The sequence below is a fragment of the Dipteris shenzhenensis genome, chromosome 12 (genome assembly GCF_047967505.1).
Source record: "Dipteris shenzhenensis isolate YYH24624 ecotype China chromosome 12, Dip_SZ_1.0, whole genome shotgun sequence".
NCBI lineage: Eukaryota > Viridiplantae > Streptophyta > Polypodiopsida > Gleicheniales > Dipteridaceae > Dipteris > Dipteris shenzhenensis.
In genome coordinates, this window is record NC_141607.1 from 19651461 (window position 1) to 19670726 (window position 19266).

The 19266-nt window shown below is 44.6% G+C and overlaps 1 protein-coding gene across 1 annotated transcript in view; it reads right to left on the reverse strand.

The window, feature by feature from the left end:
• Window positions 1-4154: 4154 nt before the first annotated feature.
• Window positions 4155-19266, reverse strand: part of LOC147895950 (E3 ubiquitin-protein ligase APD2-like) — a 77669-nt gene continuing 62557 nt past the window's right edge. Inside the window, exon 10 of the mRNA XM_087382632.1 lies at window positions 4155-4705. Within this exon, the coding sequence (XP_087238758.1) occupies window positions 4627-4705 (79 nt within the window). The 3' untranslated portion in view covers window positions 4155-4626. The remainder of the gene's footprint in view (window positions 4706-19266) is intronic.

The following is a 19266-nucleotide window of genomic DNA, read 5'->3' on the forward strand; positions in this document are numbered from 1 at the left end:
CTCCTATGAGTACAAGAGCTTTCAACGGCTGCTCGCGTTACTTTTGAAATTTGGAAAAGACTATGGCTACACCTAACAATGATGCAAGGATCACATCAATTCTTGGTAAAAAACAAAACCCATATTACCAGACAGGAAAACAATTTTGAGAGTACCAAAATGTTCTAGAAAATTTAGTGGACACAAGCTACAAACACAACATTCTTGACATAAGGTGTCCCAACAAACATAGCCTAAAAATACCCAACCTACATATGGTACTAATCATTGAGAAACTTGAAGAGATGCAATTATATGCTACTCATGCAATGTTCTTAGCAAAATAACAAAGGAGACTCCAACTTAAAAAATAAGAATGTTGTAGAAGGCATTGACATTCTATCATATTCCGCTCAAAAGTACAAGTTCAATAAGGACTTAGACCCTAAAACATCATGAAACTTAGACCACAAGATACAATGAGGGGAAAAAAAACTATAGGGGGGACATGGTAAGCTTTAAAAAGTTCATGAAGTAAGATTACATACTATGCAAGAACATAAAATGAAAGGGGGGGAAAAGCAAACAAACCTTGAAGCTCAACAAAAGCAAGAACACCAAAACAAGCAAAGAGCGCAAATTCATTCCTTAGCAAACAATATTTACAAGCCAACTACACCCGCTAAACCAACCCCAAGAACTACCACCTCTGTTGCAACAAAACATAAGAATCAAAGAAATCTAAGGCAACATACTATATTTCCCAAGGAACTACTTGAGGCATAAGGGCACTATAAAAGATGTTTGTTGAGTCAATGTTATGTACTGCCTTGGCACCCATATATGCAAATTACTTTTATAGTACACCTGTGTCTCAAGTAGTTAGCTCGTAAATATAATACCCCATAGACTCAACAAACCTTACCACAAGAAACCATCAAAGATGCCAAGTGGGTACTATCTCCATGTTTGTGGTCTCCAATCTTCGAACTGAGACCGGTGGACGTCCTATACCAAGCATCAAAACAAAATCTTCGTGTCAAATCCTTCAGACTTAAAACATGCTCCTCACGTACTCCTGTGCATTCCAAAGTATGCACTATTGCAACTCGATGGGCTAGATTAAACCTTACTGCCTAAGAAAAAACGTTTGCATTTCTTGGTTGAATTTCTTCAAGGTCTTTGTCAATAGCAAAAATAACAATGTAGACATGTGCTGAGTGTTGCTACACAGACACAATAGCCTTCTGATAATGGTGCAACATATCATCACGTTTCCCCTCTATGATGAACTCAAAACCAAATTTTGAGAATTGATCTCTATCCTGCACCAAATATCAAGCGACATTCTACTACATCCAAGAGCTTCTACTGCCAGTTCCTTAAGCTCAGGCAAGACAACACCCCCAACCACTTCCTTAACCTCAGGCAAGACAATAGCCCCAACATCAAGGTAGGCATGTTGAAGCACCACTTTGATTCTGCACATAAAATCAAATAATACTACATATTTAGAAGGAGAACAAGAAGCATTACAACACTTAGGCTTGTATACATCCTAGCCATGAAGGATTCGTATTGTTTTTCAAATTTCCCACAAATAATCAACCATAGACTGTGAGTCAAAAATGCCTTCTGCATGCAAATCACAGATGTTGACATTAGTACATCTAACTGACTAGAGGGGTGTAAATCTACATCAACTTTATTGGTCGACGTAGATCATCGATAGGATTTTGATTGGGTAATAGAGACTTAGGAGCCTATAAGATAGGCGATACCTTGTGGATCTAATGTGGATCACCAGGAGCCTTGCATTGAGGCTGATAGCTAATGCATATTCTCTACGCTTTGGCTTTGATCTTGTGGTTCTCCATTATCTTCTTATCCCTCATCCCACGTAGTGGCTCTAGCCTCTTTCATCATTTTTCTTAACATGGCATTAGAGCTATGGCTATTCTGTTCGTTCATTGAGTTTTGCCATATCATAAGTCCTCCCTTGAAGATTCAAGGACCCTCCCCTATGAAATGGAGAATTAAAGACCCCCGACCAACCAAAGCCCCATCCTCCCCCCCCCCTCCCCCGCCACAACTTTTATGTGAAATTGGATCCACTTTACTCTTTTTTATCTCATTGAAATGCATTTCTCAACACCATTTGGAGATTGATTTTAGAGTGAAATTTGTTTCTATTAAAAGAGCAACTCTTGCTACCATAAATAACCACCATTTTCACAGTTTTTTTGGGCTCGTTTTGGTTGCATTTTTTAAAGAGTCAAGGGGGGAGTCAAATTATCTAACTATATGGCTACGATAAAGATATAAGAGTTTACCTCTTCTATAATGAAGATTTTAAAAATACAACCTCAAGTTTGAGAATCGATAAAAATAACACCAAGCATGGTCCTTGTGAAACCAAAACATGGTCAACAAAATGCTCTGGTATATCAACTTCATCAAGGTAATATCCTATGCAAAAGACCACACATTTCGTGTTGTGACATTTAGTTTGGAACCCTCCTAAAGAAAGATGAAGAAACGATATTTCGATGGCCTTTTTTTGACAATCTTCCATGATTTCCCAAGACCTTTTATTGATTTTTGTCTCCATCATTGATGGTGTTAATTATACTAGAGAGCCCTCCAACATTTGTCTACAAGGTTTCCAAAGCTTTGTTTTTTAATGGGTGCAGTACTCAAAATGGCATAAAGTGAGGACTCAAGCAACACGTAAGAGTAGTTCTCAAACATCATCAAGGGAGGACTCACCCTACGACTCACGCAACAAAAAAGAATGCATTTATGAAATTGTTCCACCTTCCAAATTAGCACTAATAAAAAATCAAAGATTATTGTTTTGTGAAGGTTTTAAGCTTTTTGAAGTTTAACGGATTATCATGGCATCTCTGAATTACATCAAAGCAATTAAAAATTAGAGATTTGCCCTTATATGTTAAAATGCTCCCACGAAGAACATAAAATATGACTAAAATAGATTTCTAAATTTCTTAAAATACAAAGAAACATGAGAAATAACATAGGACGTATGTATAGTTTGGAGCTGTTAAACTTTCAGGGGATAGTAAACACAATCTTCCCTAGAAAAATGAGTAATAATTGGGCGATAGGTGCATCGTGGTTAAAATTTTGAACATTTTTTTACATTATTTTATTGTAAAGCTACAAATATATTTGTTGATGCAACTTTGAAAAATGTATTTTTCCTTATTGAAATTTGAAAAAACAAAAAAGAAAAGGTCAACACACCTTATATTAACATTAAGCCTTCATAGGCTAACAAAAAGGAAAGTCTTGGAGCAAGAATTACAGGTGTGCATATGCAAAATATACAAATAGAAAACCCTTGTACTTGCTAGCCATGTATGTATGGTATTTTCCAAGCTACCATTCTTGTTTGATGAGCTACGTAACTACTGATTTCCACCATCTTTTGTGAGATGAGATGAATCACTATTAATCACCTTTGTTGCTCTACTAGCCATCTTTCAATCGATGGTGCAATTACCAATGTGCCAAGGATAGATGTCACATGAAACCCTTTCAATGGCCCCTCCTGGCTCCTCGTCTCGAAATCGAATCAATTGAAATTCGATCCTAATTTCGTAGACAAAATTCCTATGACTTCAAGTGGCTCTGCTGCATCTTGAACGACAGCAGCCAGAGAGGGACGCCGAGAGGGACATTTAACCTAACGGTACATTTATTCAACGGCGCGAGAAATGAAGGAAGAGAAAGAGGAAGGGAGGCTGAGCGGAGAGAGAGAGAGAGAGAGAGAGAGAGAGAGAGAGAGGGGAAGGCATTGAAGGAGGAAACAACCAGAAGCTTTGCGAGACAGACTAATATTTCCATGTATTTCCTTGCAATAGGTTAATTGTGCCTTGCACCCCAAGAGACTAATTAATACACGAATAAATCTCATCGTGGGGACCTACTTGTGATAGAAAACGCTTGATCTATAATTTGCGAGTTTGGAAATGCTAGTTGTCTACCAAAGCTCCAAAGAAAAGACAAGTTTGAGTGGTTCAAAAGACTCGTCTGTCATTGTTGCAACTCCTCTGCAAGAAGAGAAAGGCTTTTAAAGAACTCAATATTAGGGTTAAACATACATCCCAAAGTCAGACCCTGGGGTCAACTCATCATGAAGATGCTGGGAAAACGAGGTCAAAACAAACCAAGAGCAGCCCCTTTGCATTTATTCTGATGTCTGGCTGAACCCCCCACGGATTGCATTCTTGAGATTATCCACATAATTCTATAAATGAGAACCTCAATGCTTATAGCTTGAACAAAGAATGGGCTTTAAGCAAAGGGACACAGGCAATGAGCTCTATTATAGAGCCAATACGGAAAGCATAGGTGAAAAACACTGCCCAAATTGAAAATCGGGGCCCATACCCAACGCACAATTATGTATGCGAGTAACTATTTATAAAACTTCAAATAAGAAAACATGTACAGCTCCATTCAACAATAATCTTCTTACACCACCACAGCAATCTGAAAGCCCTACGTACACTAGTATGAATAAAAAATAGTCCAGGAGGACACTAAGAATGGCATTGCTATCATGTTTTTCCAATTGCTATCATTGCTATCTTTGGGAACACAATCTATTCACAGTTAGGTTCAGCGAAGAAACAGTCTTCGAACAAATCGAATCGGTTCTCTGCAGAGAGGACAGAGTGATTTCTTTTGTTTCAAAATCCTGCGCATGCAAAACAGTGAAAATCAATCTCTCTCTCTCTCTCTCTCTCTCTGCGCATACATACATGCACACATTCACTTCCTATAGCATCAAGAAGAATGGAATATGAGATAATGGAATATGAGAGAAATAAACATCTGGATCACTGTAATTTAAAAAGACTCGCTGTTATAGTTGCAGCTCCTTGAGAGAAATAAACATCTGGATCACTGTAATGTGAAAAGACTCGTTGTTATAGTTGCAGCTCCTTCCAAGAGGAGAAAAGGCTTTTAAAGAAAGTCGATATTAGGGCTGACATACATCCCAAAATCAGACCCTGGAGTCAACTCATCATGGAGATGCCGGGAAAACAATGTCAAAACACACCACAAGCAGCCCCTTTGCCCTTACTCTCATGCCTGGCTAGATCCCCCATGGAGGGCAATCTTAAGATTGTCCACGTATCTCCATAAATGTCGAGCTCAATGTCTAAGACGGTGCTTTATGCAAAGGCACAAAGGCAAGGAAACAAAGGCAGACCCTGGAGTCAACTCATCATGGAGATGCCGGGAAAACAATGTCAAAACACGCCACAAGCAGCCCCTTTGCCCTTACTCTGATGCCTGGCTAGATCCCCCATGGAGAGCAAACTTAAGATTGTCCACATATCTCCATAAATGTGGAGCTCAATGTCTATAACTTGAAAAAAGAAGACTGTGCTTTATGCAAAGGCACAAAGGCAAGGAAACAAAGGCAATGCTATTATAGAGCCAATATGGATATCATGGCTAAAAACACTGCTCCAAATGGAAATCTAGGGTCCATAGCCAATGTATGCCGTTGTGAAGCTGTAAAGGCTTTGTTCATGTAGAGAAGAAGCCTCTCAAAGGTCCACCAAGTAATTCTTTTCTTTCTGGGGACATATATAGCCCATGAAATCTCTGGTTACAGCAGGGTTCTATTTTCAGGTCGCTAGGGAGTGTCGCCAATTGTAGATATTGCACCTTCAAGGAAGCCTTGAATTTTTTGCAAATGCCTTATATTTTACTTTGAGATATCACAATTAAACCTTTCCAATAATCTTATACCCACACCAGCCCTGCTACGGACCCTACTGTAGTTTTCGCCAACTTTGGGAATTGCTACTTCTGGGAGGTATGAATGGTAGGGCTGCAACCAATCCAAGATTTACAAATTCAAGTAGACGTTTCTTCTTTCTTGAGTGACGGTGGTCAATATTTTTTGAGGCCCTCAATCGACCAAGGTCAATTCGTAAGCCTACTAATGTCAATGTGTGTGTCTCTGTGTGTGTGTGTGTGTGTGTGTGTGTGTGTGTGTGTGTGCTATCAAGGAGATCTTCCTCAGTCATGCCTGGAAATAGTTTTTCTTTGCTTTTGATTTCCTGTTGAGGCTCTCTGCTTTTTTGAGACCCTCATGTAAATTTTGCTGATAATATGATCATGGATTTACCAAAAAAAAAAAAAAAAAAAGTGTGTGTGTGTGTGTGTGTGTGTGAGAGGTGTGACTTGTGTGTGTGTGTGTGTGGGTGATCTACATGCTTCTTGCATAGAGCTTTTCTTTTTATGCTTCTGATCTTTGGGATACTCTCCATTTTGGAGACTTCCCATTTTGTAAAGTTATGAGAATATAAATACAATGCACTGGATTTTACCAAAAAAAAGTGTGTAGGTGTAGCTGGAGGATGCTGTGTTTGATCCTCCTCCAGCTTGATATGTCACTTTTTACTTGGCTACCTCATGACTTTTGCTCTGAGGTTTTACTTGTAAAAACTTTTTCCTTGTACTTATTGGTGGGTTTTTACCTCTTTTGAGGTTTCCCACACAGAAATATAAAGATTTCACTATTAAAAAAAAAAGTGTGTAGGTGTGCTCTAGCCTTCCCATCAGCTCCAAAGCCTCCCCCAACCAGCCTGTTTGCTTCAGCTACCTGTTGCACTACTTCAGAGCTCAAAAAAAGGCGATTTGGAGCTTTAAAGACCTGCTGTACAGCCCGCCACAGTTCCATACGGTTTCCGTACAGGTGTACGGCCTGTACGGCCTGTCTCGCCTTCTTCAGGTTGCTGTTTTCAGTTGACTCCCTGCTCTTTGGGTCAATTTTATGCAGGGTTTGGCTCATGGACTGCTCTCTACGCTGGTTTTGAAGGCTCTCTGCTCCCCTTTCTCTCCTCTTGGGTTTCTGGGTCCTGTGTACTCTTTCCATCGCCAAAATCTTCACTCTTTTTCTGAAATTTAGTTCATCTGGGAATTTTTACTGGTTTTTTTTTCTCTTTTTCTTCTACATATCTTGTCTTTTCTTTTCCTTTGATCCCTACATCTCTCTTTCTCCTTCTTTTCCTTACAAATATACTATTTTCCTCTTCTCTATGGGCTTTTTTTGGGACTGTTTTTTTCTCTACTATCATTTCTTAGGTACCTCCTTTTTGGGATTCCATCTTCTTCCAAAGACGGGGCTGAATATTCCTATGAAAAAACTTTTCAAAAGGACCGATCAGTTCAATGCAAAAAACAAAGGCACGTTGAGGGTCAGCATGACCCAGTGCATGATTCTATTGAGGCACAACTGGTTTACGATGTCATGCATGAAGGATTTGTAGACACAAGGAAAGAGTGGAAAGACTCTGTTCCATCACTTGGTCTCATGGTTAAAGTGGATGAAATTGTGGATCCAATTAGAGAATATGCCCAAAATGCAATTATTTTATTTTTCCCAGGTCGGATGCCACCTACTACAGAGGTAGGCAACTGGTTGACCCGCACACTGGCTGGCTCGTTTGTTCGGAAGGTACACTATGCAACCATAGGTTTTTTTGAGATCATTATGGTAGATGAGATTCACAAGCAAATGCTTCTCGAAAATTCACCCCTCTTTTTTGGGCAGCAAATGGTGCACGTTTTGCCATGGTCACCCACAAGGGATTTTCAGGCTTTCCAACACCGATGTCTGGTCTGGGTTGAAGTTGTAGACTTCCCGTAATGCATGGCTTCACTCTTGCCTAAAATTGCAGCGACTTTAGGCAAAGTGGTTCGCCCACCAAGGCCCAATGGCAAGTCAAATCGATTTTGCATTCTTTGGGATACTGATAATCCCACACCAGAGTCTTATTCAATCACGATGAACAATGTTGACATGGGAAGTGCTTTTTACAAATTGAAATGGGGATTATTTGCAGGGGCTTGCTTTGATTGTAAAAAATTTGAGCACATGGCTTCATAGTGGCCAATGAATCACCATAAAATACCGCATGCCACTTTGCCTGTTCAAATGCCCACTAAGGATGCTCCTGCCTCTATTGGAAATAAAAATAAAGGAATAGATAGTTTTTTGTGAATCAGAATAAAGGCAAAGCTCCAGTGGTTTCAAATGGAAATGTTTCTTTCCCTTCATCTCCTGCTGTTTAATCCTCAATAAAAGGACTGAAACCTCCAACTGATGGATGGCAAAGTCCAAGAAAAGTTATTTCTCTTCGACAACCTCCACCCCCTCGCACTTGGAATGGTGCATCTTCTAGTGGAAACTTCCCAGAGGTCAATTCAGGAATTGGGATCACATGGGCTGCAGTGACAGCTAGCAGAACCCTCAAGTAAATATTTCTTCTCAGGGAAGAGGTCCCGACCCTGAGGTAGAAATGCAGGGTTGACATCATGAAGGTTGTTGCTGTACATAGCTGTTATTCTCCTATAAATATCTGTAAATATGACTGCTCATATCAAATGCTTTACTCTTAATGTTCAGGGGATGTGTGACAGTAGGAAATGGAAATCAGTGTGGCTGTATATCAATAGATTTCAGCCTGATATAGTGGCATTACAAGAACACAATCAACATGCCTATGCAAGAAAGACAGGTCATTATTGTGGCTATGATATCTTCTATGCTGGGGAGCATTATTTCTCAGGTGTAGTCTTTCTGATCAAGCATCAACTTTAGCCAATTATTGCCTTAAATGACAACCAACGCAGATGGATTATTCTTCAACGCATTATTCAAGGCGAGGTGTTTGCATTTGCCTCTGTCTATGCACCTCAATCTTCTCGGCATAGAACCGCAATTTGGGATGCCATGCACCAATATCAATGGAGATATCATGCCTTCATATGTGGGGATTTCAATAATGCTCCGCAACAGGGTGACAATACATCAAGACATACTCGTATGTTAACTCCTGAAAGGCATGCATAGTCTCAATTACTGATGCATCTTGATTTGGTTGATCTTTGGAAGGAATTGCAGCCTTTGTCATAGGCTATACCTTCCAACATAATGCCCTTTCTTCTTATCAGGCACGTCTCGATCACTGGTATAGTGTAGCTCCGCAACAAAATGATGATTTTACATGCAAAATGTGGATTGACTATGCCTTTGTGCATTCAGAGCATGCATCTTTATGGTTGAGATTATCTTATTATGATATGCTAGATGATAGACTGCCTCAAAGGCAACATCTGTTTGTGAACAATAGCTATTTGCAACATGTTTTCAAGGCCATGGTTACTGAAGCATCTCACCCTCTGTCTTCTCAAAGCCATTTTGATATTGATAATACATGGGATTCTTTTGTTACCAAAATGCAAGTTGTAATTAGAGATTATGGCAAGTCTTACATGAAGACTCTGAGAGAAACTGTTGCTCAGGCCAAATTGACTTGTCAAGACCTCACTGAACTCAGCCATCTTCGTCCATTGTCTTTGCATGAGCAAACAACACTATGCCAAGCCAACACTACCAAAATGATTGTTGATCGGCTCAAAGGTTATTTACATGATGGGTTGCATCCTGCGCAATATGGTTTTGTTCCACGTAGGCATATCACAAATAACATTGCTAATGCTTATGTTGGAATCGAATAAGCAAAATATATGCAGCAAGATGTTTTGCTATTACAAGTTGATATTGCCAAAGCCTTTGATACTGTTAAGTGGGACTTTATTTCATCAACTATGCAGGCATTGGGATTTGGCACAAAAAATGCAGCAGGTTATCAATTGGCTATATCAAGATAGTAAAGCTGCCTGCATTCTTTCAGGGGATATTTCTACAACCTAGACTCTTGGTTGTTCTGTTCGGCAAGGATGTCCCCTCAGTGCTTTACTTTTTGCCATAGCCACTCATCCAATGCTTCAATATATGGACCACCTTTTGGACACTGGCATGTTGCACGGATTGGAAATTCCTGGCAACTGTAGCATGATCGCTCAAGCATATGCTGATGATTCTTTCTTTACTCCGAAAAATACTCGGAGCGATCTCTCCATGATTATGCAGGCTCTTTCTACATATGGTTTGGTTGCTGGTCTTCGTGTCAATTTTCAAAAATTAAAATTATTGCCGTTGCATGCTAAAGACTGGCATAGTCATTTGTGGCTTGGGGAAATAATTTCAACTTCTCAATTGATTCGACATCTTGGCTATCCTATAGGTTGGGGGCTCACTCGTTCTCAACAAACTAATTGGGTACTCACAAAGTTGAGGGAAGGACTTTTTTTTTCCTTTTTTTTTTTTCTTTTTTTATTTGGGCAAAAAGAGACTTCTATTAAGTATTAAAGAAAAACTATTAGAGCAAGCTCCATACGGGATACATCATGCAATGCATGAAAAGCTCAAGAGCCAAACAGAAAGGATTGAGGCTGATAGTGCCATCTCAATCCGGTAGAACCCTCCGAGAAAAAGGGAGAACCCCTCCAAACTCGAAGAAATATAGTCCTTCTAGAAGAGGCTGCCCGTGAAGGGCCCTGCATGCTAGCCCATATGGCTATCAAAGTGTGAACCATGTCAGTCCAAATACCCGTGAACACCTGTGATGGGTGTATCTGGGTGCCATCCAAGGCCTCAGTACATCTGGCTCTCCAAATGCGCCAAGAGGAAATGCTAGCCAAAATCTCCCAAGAGGTATCCACTGCAGCATGAGAAGCTCTGAAGAGAGTCAGTGGTACATCCTGCAAAGAGCAGGGCTCTATCACCTGCCAGCGGACCGAGAGTGCCCAAGAAGAAGGCTCACCCTCATAAAACACCTGGGGCCCAGTAAGAGATAACCATGCGACCGAGCCCCAAGTCATGAAGAAAGGGGAAGTGTGAAAGATGCTGAGTATCTGAGCAACCCCTTTCCAAACAGTCCTCACCTGAATATTGGAAGCTTGCAACTTGGCCATTACATGTTCATTTGCGAATAACGCAATCCATTCTGATAACATACATACAATTCTATCTGCCTCTCATCATGTTCACTAAGGCAAATCTAGTTTCCTTTATGTCTGCTATCATGGAAATTTTCTGGTGTTCAAAAAATGGCAAGAAAAGTCTCAGATTACTCTCTATGCATCATCTCTGCTCTCCAAAGATGCATGGGGGACTGAACATACTCAATATTCAAATGCATATACTTGCTCACAGGGGGAAAATGATGTTGCAGTTTATGCAAGGGGATCAGCCTTGGGCTTTCATGATCCGCTCTCTTTTACTGCATATTAATACTTCTGCTTTTGGGCATTGGCAGCCTACACAGTGGGATTTCCTATTTGGCTCTATTCAAGGAAAGATCAGAGGCTGTCCTTTTGTCTCTCGTTTGCTTCTTGATTGGAAGCATATTTTATCTCACTTGGAATGGCATGGCAAGGATTCTTTGTCGGGAAATTCTTTGAGGGCTGAGAATATTTATTGGTCCAAAGTATTCCACCCTCCTTTGGCCATACAAGAACCCAAGCGTTCTTATTTTCTCTCTTTCAAAGGCATTTGTTTTGTGGCGGACGTACTTCAAGATGATGGCACTCTTTTATCTTTTTCTATGGCTGCTAGCAAATATGGTTTGGGAGCTCATTATCGTCCTTTCTGGCATCAAATTTCACAAATGCTCCAACCGTTCTTGCCGGTACCTCGTTTGGAACTTCAGAATAGGCTTGAGGATTGGACTCTACATTCTTCTTCCTCTTCAGCCCGTCCTTTGAAGCTTTCACATATCACGGTGCCCTCTCTATATAAAGTGTTATTATTTCCGCCTTGGATTCTGATAGAGCAAATTCTGTTTGGCATATGGATCGCCCACTACAGAGATGGAGAAAGCGTCTGCGTCTCCTTTGGCATTATGAAGTCCCTCTTAGGCAACAACTTTTCCTTTGGCGAGTCATACTTGGCATTTTTCCATCTGGCAGTTACTCGCGCAGACATATTGCTCCGGCTGTTTGCCTACATTCTGCTAAATCTATGCTTCACATCTTCTGGCACTGTCCACACACTTGTGATTTCCTCGCTCTCATCCGACAGAGGCTTCAAGCGAGGTTTCCTACTATTACCTTTGGCAGGTTTTTCTGGTTGTTTGGAGTTCATTCAGCTAGACAGGGTTTTGATTTATTTTTTGTTTGGGTGCAAACCTGGGCACTGTGGACTCTATGGATGGACAAAAATCAGTCTTTGGTGATCCTCTTTTTTCATCTTTTGTTTTTTTCAAACGATCTCCGCAGCAATCATTCTATGATTGCTGCCAGACTCATTTGATTGATCATGATGTATATACAGCTTATACTGAGATTTTCAATTGAGTAGTAGTTACTCCACTTTGAAGTAACTATGAATGTAATTATTTTACAGCAATAAAATATTTCTTCTCACAAAAAAAAAAGTGTGTGTGTGAGAGAGAAATTTTACCCCCAAAAAAAAAAAAAGTGTGTGTGACACGCGTGCGTGCACGCGTGCGAGGCAGCTATCATATGTTTTCCTTTCTGCTTTTTTAGCATATGGTAGGTGTCTCACTTTGAGACAGCTATGAAGGTACATTCTTCTTAATAACAGGTTCTTTACAAAAAAAAGAGTGTGCGCGGGAGACCTAGTGCTCATCACCACATCTTTTAAGTCCTTAAATGGACCCAAGGTCGGTGCAAGCATACCCATGCCAGTTTGTGTCTCACATGTGTATGTGTGTGTCAGTGTCAGTGTGTGTGGTGTGGCATGCGGGTGTGAGAGAGAGAGATAGGTGGATGACAAAAGGAGAGGAGAGAACTGTCGTACAGCCCCCCCCCTTCTTGTTGGCCGCCGTACAGCCCGTGCTGTCTCCATACACCTTGTACGGAATCCATACATGGTCCATTTGCTGTCCGTATGCTGTCTAACAGCTTTCCGTACCCTACAAGCTCCCTGTTTTCTGCTGTCTGGCCCCGTCTGTACAGGTCCACGGTGCTGCTTGCCTCCACGACCCTGCTGTCCTCTCCTTTCCATACAGCTTCTGTTTTCTTTCCGTTCAGCTCCCATACGTTTTGTCAGCCTTTTCTGTCTTTTCTTTTCCATACAGCTTCTGTAATTCTTGGCTCCATACAGCTTCCGTGCTGTCAATCATTTCCGTACAGTTTTCTTTCATGCTTTCTCCTTCAACTTCAATGCAATGCTCTTTTCCTTAACTTCTCCCTTTTGGTTCCGGGTTCCCTCTTCTACAGCTCCCTTTCAAGCTTCCTCTTTCTTGGGTTCTTTTTTCCCTCACCTTCAAATGGCAGATTGTCTTATGAAAAGACTTTTCAGAAAGAGAGATCAATGCAACACAAAAAACAAAAGCAGGTTATGGGTTAGGATGACCCCCTTCGTGACTCTGCAGAGGCTCAGCTTGTCTATGAGGTGATGCATGAGGGTTTCGAAGACACTCAAAAGAGTTGGAAGGATCTAGTTCCCACCATGGGCATCATGGTGGATGTGGATGATATTTTTGATCTTGTCAAGGAATATGCCAAGCATACCATTATTATCTTTTTTCCAGGACGTATGCCTGCTGCTGCACATGTTGGTAATTGGTTGACTAGAACCCTGGGTGGTTGCTATGTCAAAAAAGTTCATTATGCAGCAAGGGGCTTTTTTGAAGTGATCATGGCAGATGAAGAGCATAGATAGATTTTATTGGAGCACTCTCTTCATTTCTATGGGCAGCAGATGGTTCATGTGTTGCCCTCGTCACCTACCACAGATTATCAGGCATTGATTAAACACAGATACCCTGTCTGGGTGGAAGTGGTAGATTTCCCTCAATGTCTGGCTTCTCTTTTACCAAAAATTGCAGCCTCTCTTGGCAAAGAGGTTTGCCCACCACGGCCCAATGGCAATTCAAATAGATTTTGCATTTTGTGGGATACAGACAATCCAAACCCAGAGTCTTATTCGGTCACAATGAATGATGTTTTGATGGGCAATGCCTTTTATAAATTAAAATGGGATCTCTTTGCAGGTGCTTGCTTTGAATGCAAGAAGTTCGGGCATATGGCTTCACAATGCCCTTCACATGCTCCCAAAATGCCATTGCAGGCTAAACTGTCACCGCCTCCGAGCAAGAATTCTAATGCCCCCTCTTTGATGAAGCCTAAGGGGGTAGAACAATTTTTTGTTGTCCAAGACAAAGGGAAAGCACCGGTTGCTTCGAATGGTGATGTTCCTCTTTCTATCCCTTCGGCCTCTCATCCTCAAGCGAAGGAAAAAAATTTGATCGATGCTTTGCAAACCCCAAGAAAAGTCATCTCACCTAGGAGACCTTTGCCCTCCCAGACTTGGAATGGTGCCTCCTCTCAAGGCAAGGGCAAAACACCAGCTGAAAGCTCTGGCATTGATCTGACTTGGGCTGCGGTGACTGCAAATCATACCCTCTTTCTAGAAGAGGAAGTTGCTGCCTCATTGTCTTCTCCCACACTGACTTTTCTTCTCAAGGCCGAGGCCCGGACACTCAGGTGGAAATGCAGACATAGAAGGCCTTTTGCTGTTGTACATACCTGTCCTATATATGTAAATATGCTTGATTATCTCAAAGTGTCACTTTGAATGTACAGGGATAGTGTGATGGTCAAAAATGGAAACTGGTCTGGCTGTATATACGACGCCAATTGCAGCCTGATGTACTTACTGGCTTTACAAGAGCATAATCAGCATATGTATGTTGGTAAATCTAGACATTTTGCTGGTTATGACATTTGCTATGTTGGAGAGCACTTTTCTCTGGGGTAGCCTTTTTGGTTAAGCATGATCTTCACCCTATTGTGGCTTTCAATGATCACCATGGTCGATGGATGATCATGCAATGCCTTGTTCAAGGCGACATCTCTGAATTTGCATCAATATATGCTCCTCAATCTTCTGGGAATCGAGCTTTGATTTGGAATGCTATGCATAAATATCCCTGGTGAAATTACGTTTTTATCTGTGGTGATTTCGATAATGCCCCTCAACCAAGAGATAATACCTTCGGCCACACTCACATGTTGGCTTCTAAAAAGTAGGCATGGTCTGATTTTTTGCTTCAATTGTCTGTGGTTAAATCTCTGGAAGGAATTGCAGCCCATGTATTACACAAAAACATGTTCGCTCCTAGCTTGTTACGTCGAATCACAGGCGCTGACACATTGATTATCCTCCCAGCCAATCTCAGTGGTCGTAAGCTTTCTAACTCAAAATTTTCGTTCAAGCTCTTGCTTACTGAACCTCCACCAAGCCCCAAAATTCCCTAGATGGATCTAGTATGCCACATGTCTTCATTCTAGGGTCCCTCCTTAATGCATCATTTACCCCTCTCTTGGGATATCATTGAAACCATTTGCCCCTAGGCACATTTCATGCATTTAGGTCCCTTAGCCTTAGATCCACCTAGTCTAGTGCCATGTCACCCTCACCAAGGACCTTGACCTTTATTCCTTTTTGATCATTTACATGAAGCCCAAACAAATATAATACAAACATTGATCTTTTAAAGGAAAATGTCGACTAACCCTTCCCAGGTCATCCTCGACTTGAGCGTAACATTCCTTCCCTCTTCAGGCATCAGCATCCTCAATGATAAAGTCTGGGAACACTCCCCGTAACTGGTATACAAATTCCCAGGTAGCTTCTGATAGAGGTAGACCATGCCATGCAGCCAACACCGTGGGTATCTTCCGATTGCGTACTTGCATTGTTCCTCGGTCCAAGATTCTTGTTGGTTTGCGTCTTGCATTATCCTCTATCTCCTAAAACAAAACAACACCCTCGATTAGTAAGTCACCTGTATGCAAAAATTTCTTTAAACGAGAAACATGAAACACTGGATGCACCTTACAACCCTGTGGCAATTCTAATTTATAGGCTACCTTGCCTATCCTTTTTAGAATTAACCATGGCCCACAATATCGAGGTGATAACTTAGCACACTCTCCTCCAATCAAAGACTTACAGTGCGAAGAAACTTTGAGAAAAACTTTTTCTCCTTTCTTGAATTCTCTAGCGGATCGGTTTTCATCCGCATACACCTTAGCTCTATCCATAGCTTGGCGGATGTTAGCTCTCGCAAGTGCTAGAATCTCCAACATCTGAACCACAAAGTTCGCGGCACTACGCACTTTCTGAGGTATTCCAACTATAGTTGGATTCACTGGTCTATAACCATAGTTTAGCTCAAACGGACTGAACCCTGTAGAGAAATGTTTTCTATCATTATAGGCAAATTCTAACAATGGCAACCACTTGTCCCATGTATGTTGCCTCAAAAACCCTAAAACGAATCACTCCTGGAAGAAACGTAGCCTGGATTTTTGATCTTGGAAGCTCCTGCGAGCCTCCCCTTCCCCTCCCGCACCTCTACCTCCCTTAGCTCCTCCTCGTCTCGACCACCCCCACCCCCTGCCTCTCCGCCCTCACCCCCCCTCACCCGCCGCCTCACCTCGCCGCTGCCGCCGCCCCCCCTCGCACCTCCGCCTCACCCCCTCGCCGCTGCCTCTCTGCCCTCACCCCCTCGCACCCCCGCCTCACCCCCGCTTCACACCGCCTCCCCCTCGCTACGCCCACCCCCCCTCGCCGCTCCGTCTCACCCCCCCCCTCGCCCCCCCGCTCCACCCTCCCCGCCCCCTCGCTTTGCTCCCTCGCCCCTCGCCACACCACCCTCGCCCCCTCCCGCCCCTTCGCCCTTCCGCTCCTCCCCCGCCCTTTCCACCTCGCCCTTCCGCCCCCCCCCTTTCGCTCCACCCCGTCCCTTCCGCCCCGCCCTTCCACTCTGCCCCCTCCCGCCCTCCCGCCCCGTTCCGCCTCTCCCCCGCTCCCACTCCCGCCTCCTCACCTCACCCGCTCTCCGTCCTCACTCCATCCCGCGACACCTCTGCTTCCCGGCCTCCCGTCCCGCTTCCTTCGCCCTCCGCCCTCCATCCTTCCCGCTTTTCGTCTCCGCACCCGTCTTCTTCACACCCAGGCTCCACCCTCCCGCATCTATCCCCCCCTTTTTCTGGGTGGCAGCCTCTTCTTCATCGGAAGCCTCGCAGTTTGTCTTGGCGGTATGGCGGCTCCCTGCCCAGAACCGGAGGCCCAGTCGGACCCTCCCTCTCCAGATGCCTACCGCGTCATCCTGACAGAGCAACAATCATCTCGGGTTCAGGAGGTTGCCAACGACTTTGCCCTTACCTCTGTTTATGGCAGAGTCATTGGACATTCCCCCTCCAGATCAACCATCAGGGACTGGCTCCAGTCCACTCTCATGCTAGAGGACGGCCATATTGAGGAGGTGGCCCTTATGGGAAGGGGCATCTTCTAGCTCAAACTCTCCAATGCGAAAGCTGCGAGCAACCTGATTGCTGGCTCCCCCACGTCGGTGGATGGAAAGATTATCATGATAGTCCCGTGGTACCGTGGATTCAGCGCAGCGGATTTTGATGTTCGGTTCCGTATACCTCGCCATCCAGTGACGCTAGTTTTTCCAGGTCTTGCTACTGAGCTGCGGCCGATTGTCAGGGACCTGGGCTCCCACTTTGGTTGGGTTATGCACGACACTTTTGCCGATGCGGTGACTACGGCAGGAGCCCCCCGAGTCTGTGTGGCTGTGGCGAATCCTGCGACTCTCCCTGCAGTGATCGAGATCGTGACAGATGCCGGCAGCATCACCCAGAGCATGGTAGTCACCGGACAGCCAGGCCAGTGCCTGAGGCGTCACGGCTTTGGACACCTGGCGGCTGTTTGTCCACGATTCGCCAGCTCTTCTCGGCCTCCCCCGCCCCCTCCCTCTCCGCCCCCTCCCCCCCCCTCCGGGCAGCCACGTCAGGAGGAGCAGAGGCAGCCAGAGTCCGGTCCAGAGTTAGCTGGCGGTTGGACTGAGGTTAGAAGGAAAAGAGGAAAGAACAAGAAGATTTCTGATAAAGGCAAGGAGGCAAAGGTTACCCAACCTGCAGCAACACCTCAGAGACCTAACAGGCAGCCGCCCCAGGGACCTGGGAGAGCTTCTTCTTCGACGGTAGCCCGCCCTTCATAGCCTCAGGTCCCCCTCTCTTTCGTTCCCCAGCCTCTTTCCACTCAGTCCCAGCCCCTCCCCCAGCTGCACCCCACTTCTCCCGACCCGCAACTTCAGCCCCCGCCTCTTCCTCCTCAGTCTCCTCCTCCTCCTTCTCAGCCCCAGTTCCAGATGCATCCACATCCCCCCCCCCCGCCTCTCTCAGCTCTCCTGCAGAGTTAGCTGCACCGACGGCTCCTCAGCCGAGGGCAGCCCCCGCTCCCCCTCCTCCTCCTCCTCCGCTAGTCGCCTCCGAGGAGTCTGAGTCGCCTATCCCCCAGCCTCCTCCCCCTCCCCCTCCACTGGCAGGACACCCTCAGTCTACACCACCACTGGAGCAGGCTTCTCTGTCCGCTAGCCCCTCAGTGGCAGACTCTGATGGGCCTCAGCTTCAGGAGAGAGAGCTTCCTCGTGACTTTTACAGATCTGGCCCCTGGGACTACTTGGATGTGGCCGACCTCGGGACCTTCCCTGCTTGCCTCGACATCAGTATCTTCCTGCTCCGCAAAGGGGCGGATGGGAAGATAGCTGCCTTGGCCCCTAGGGATGGCCCTAGCTTTGCTTTCACGTTCCTCAGCGATGGCACCGAGACTTGGACAGACGACTCGGTCTGGGAGGCTCTCAGGGAGCAGACGCACGCTCAGGTTTGCTCCTGGATAGGCCCGTCCGGTGGGCAGCTTCTCGAGACTCAGTGGTCCGAGGGTGACGTGCGCCTGCGGTGGCGTTGTGCCGCCAAACGCTTCAGACTGATTGTGATCCTCAGGCCCCCCCTACCTTGGCCCCTCCCCCAGGATGTCAGAGCCTGGACTCCTCAGAAACTCCGAGCCTTCTACGGGATGACTACTTCAGAGATCTCGAGCTGGCTCGAGAAAGCTTTCGCTCATGGCACCAAAGGCCTCTCACCTTTGCTGAAGGTGTTGAAGAACGGGGACCCCGCCTCCCCCTCCAAACCTTCTCATAAGTGTCAGCGCCTCCACTCCGAAATGTCAGCTTCTTCTTCAACTTCGACCGCGAGCAGACAGCTGTTCGCAGCCTCCCAGTCCTCACCATGAGCCTACACCTCGTATCCTGGAATGTGAACGGGTTTCACTCTTCTAGCACCCGTGGTCCTAGGAAGCTCATTTTGAGATAGGAACTTCAGCCAGCAGTGATTGGTCGTTTGGATGTACTTCTGCTCCAGGAGCACAAGCTCTCTGCGGCTCACTCCCGTAGATGCGAAAAGATTCTCCCTGGACGCTCTCACACTTACTGGGAGCCCTCGATCGGCGCCCTGGGGAGGAGTGGTGGTGTCTGTACTTCCGTGTGCGAGCAGCTAGCCCAGGGAGTT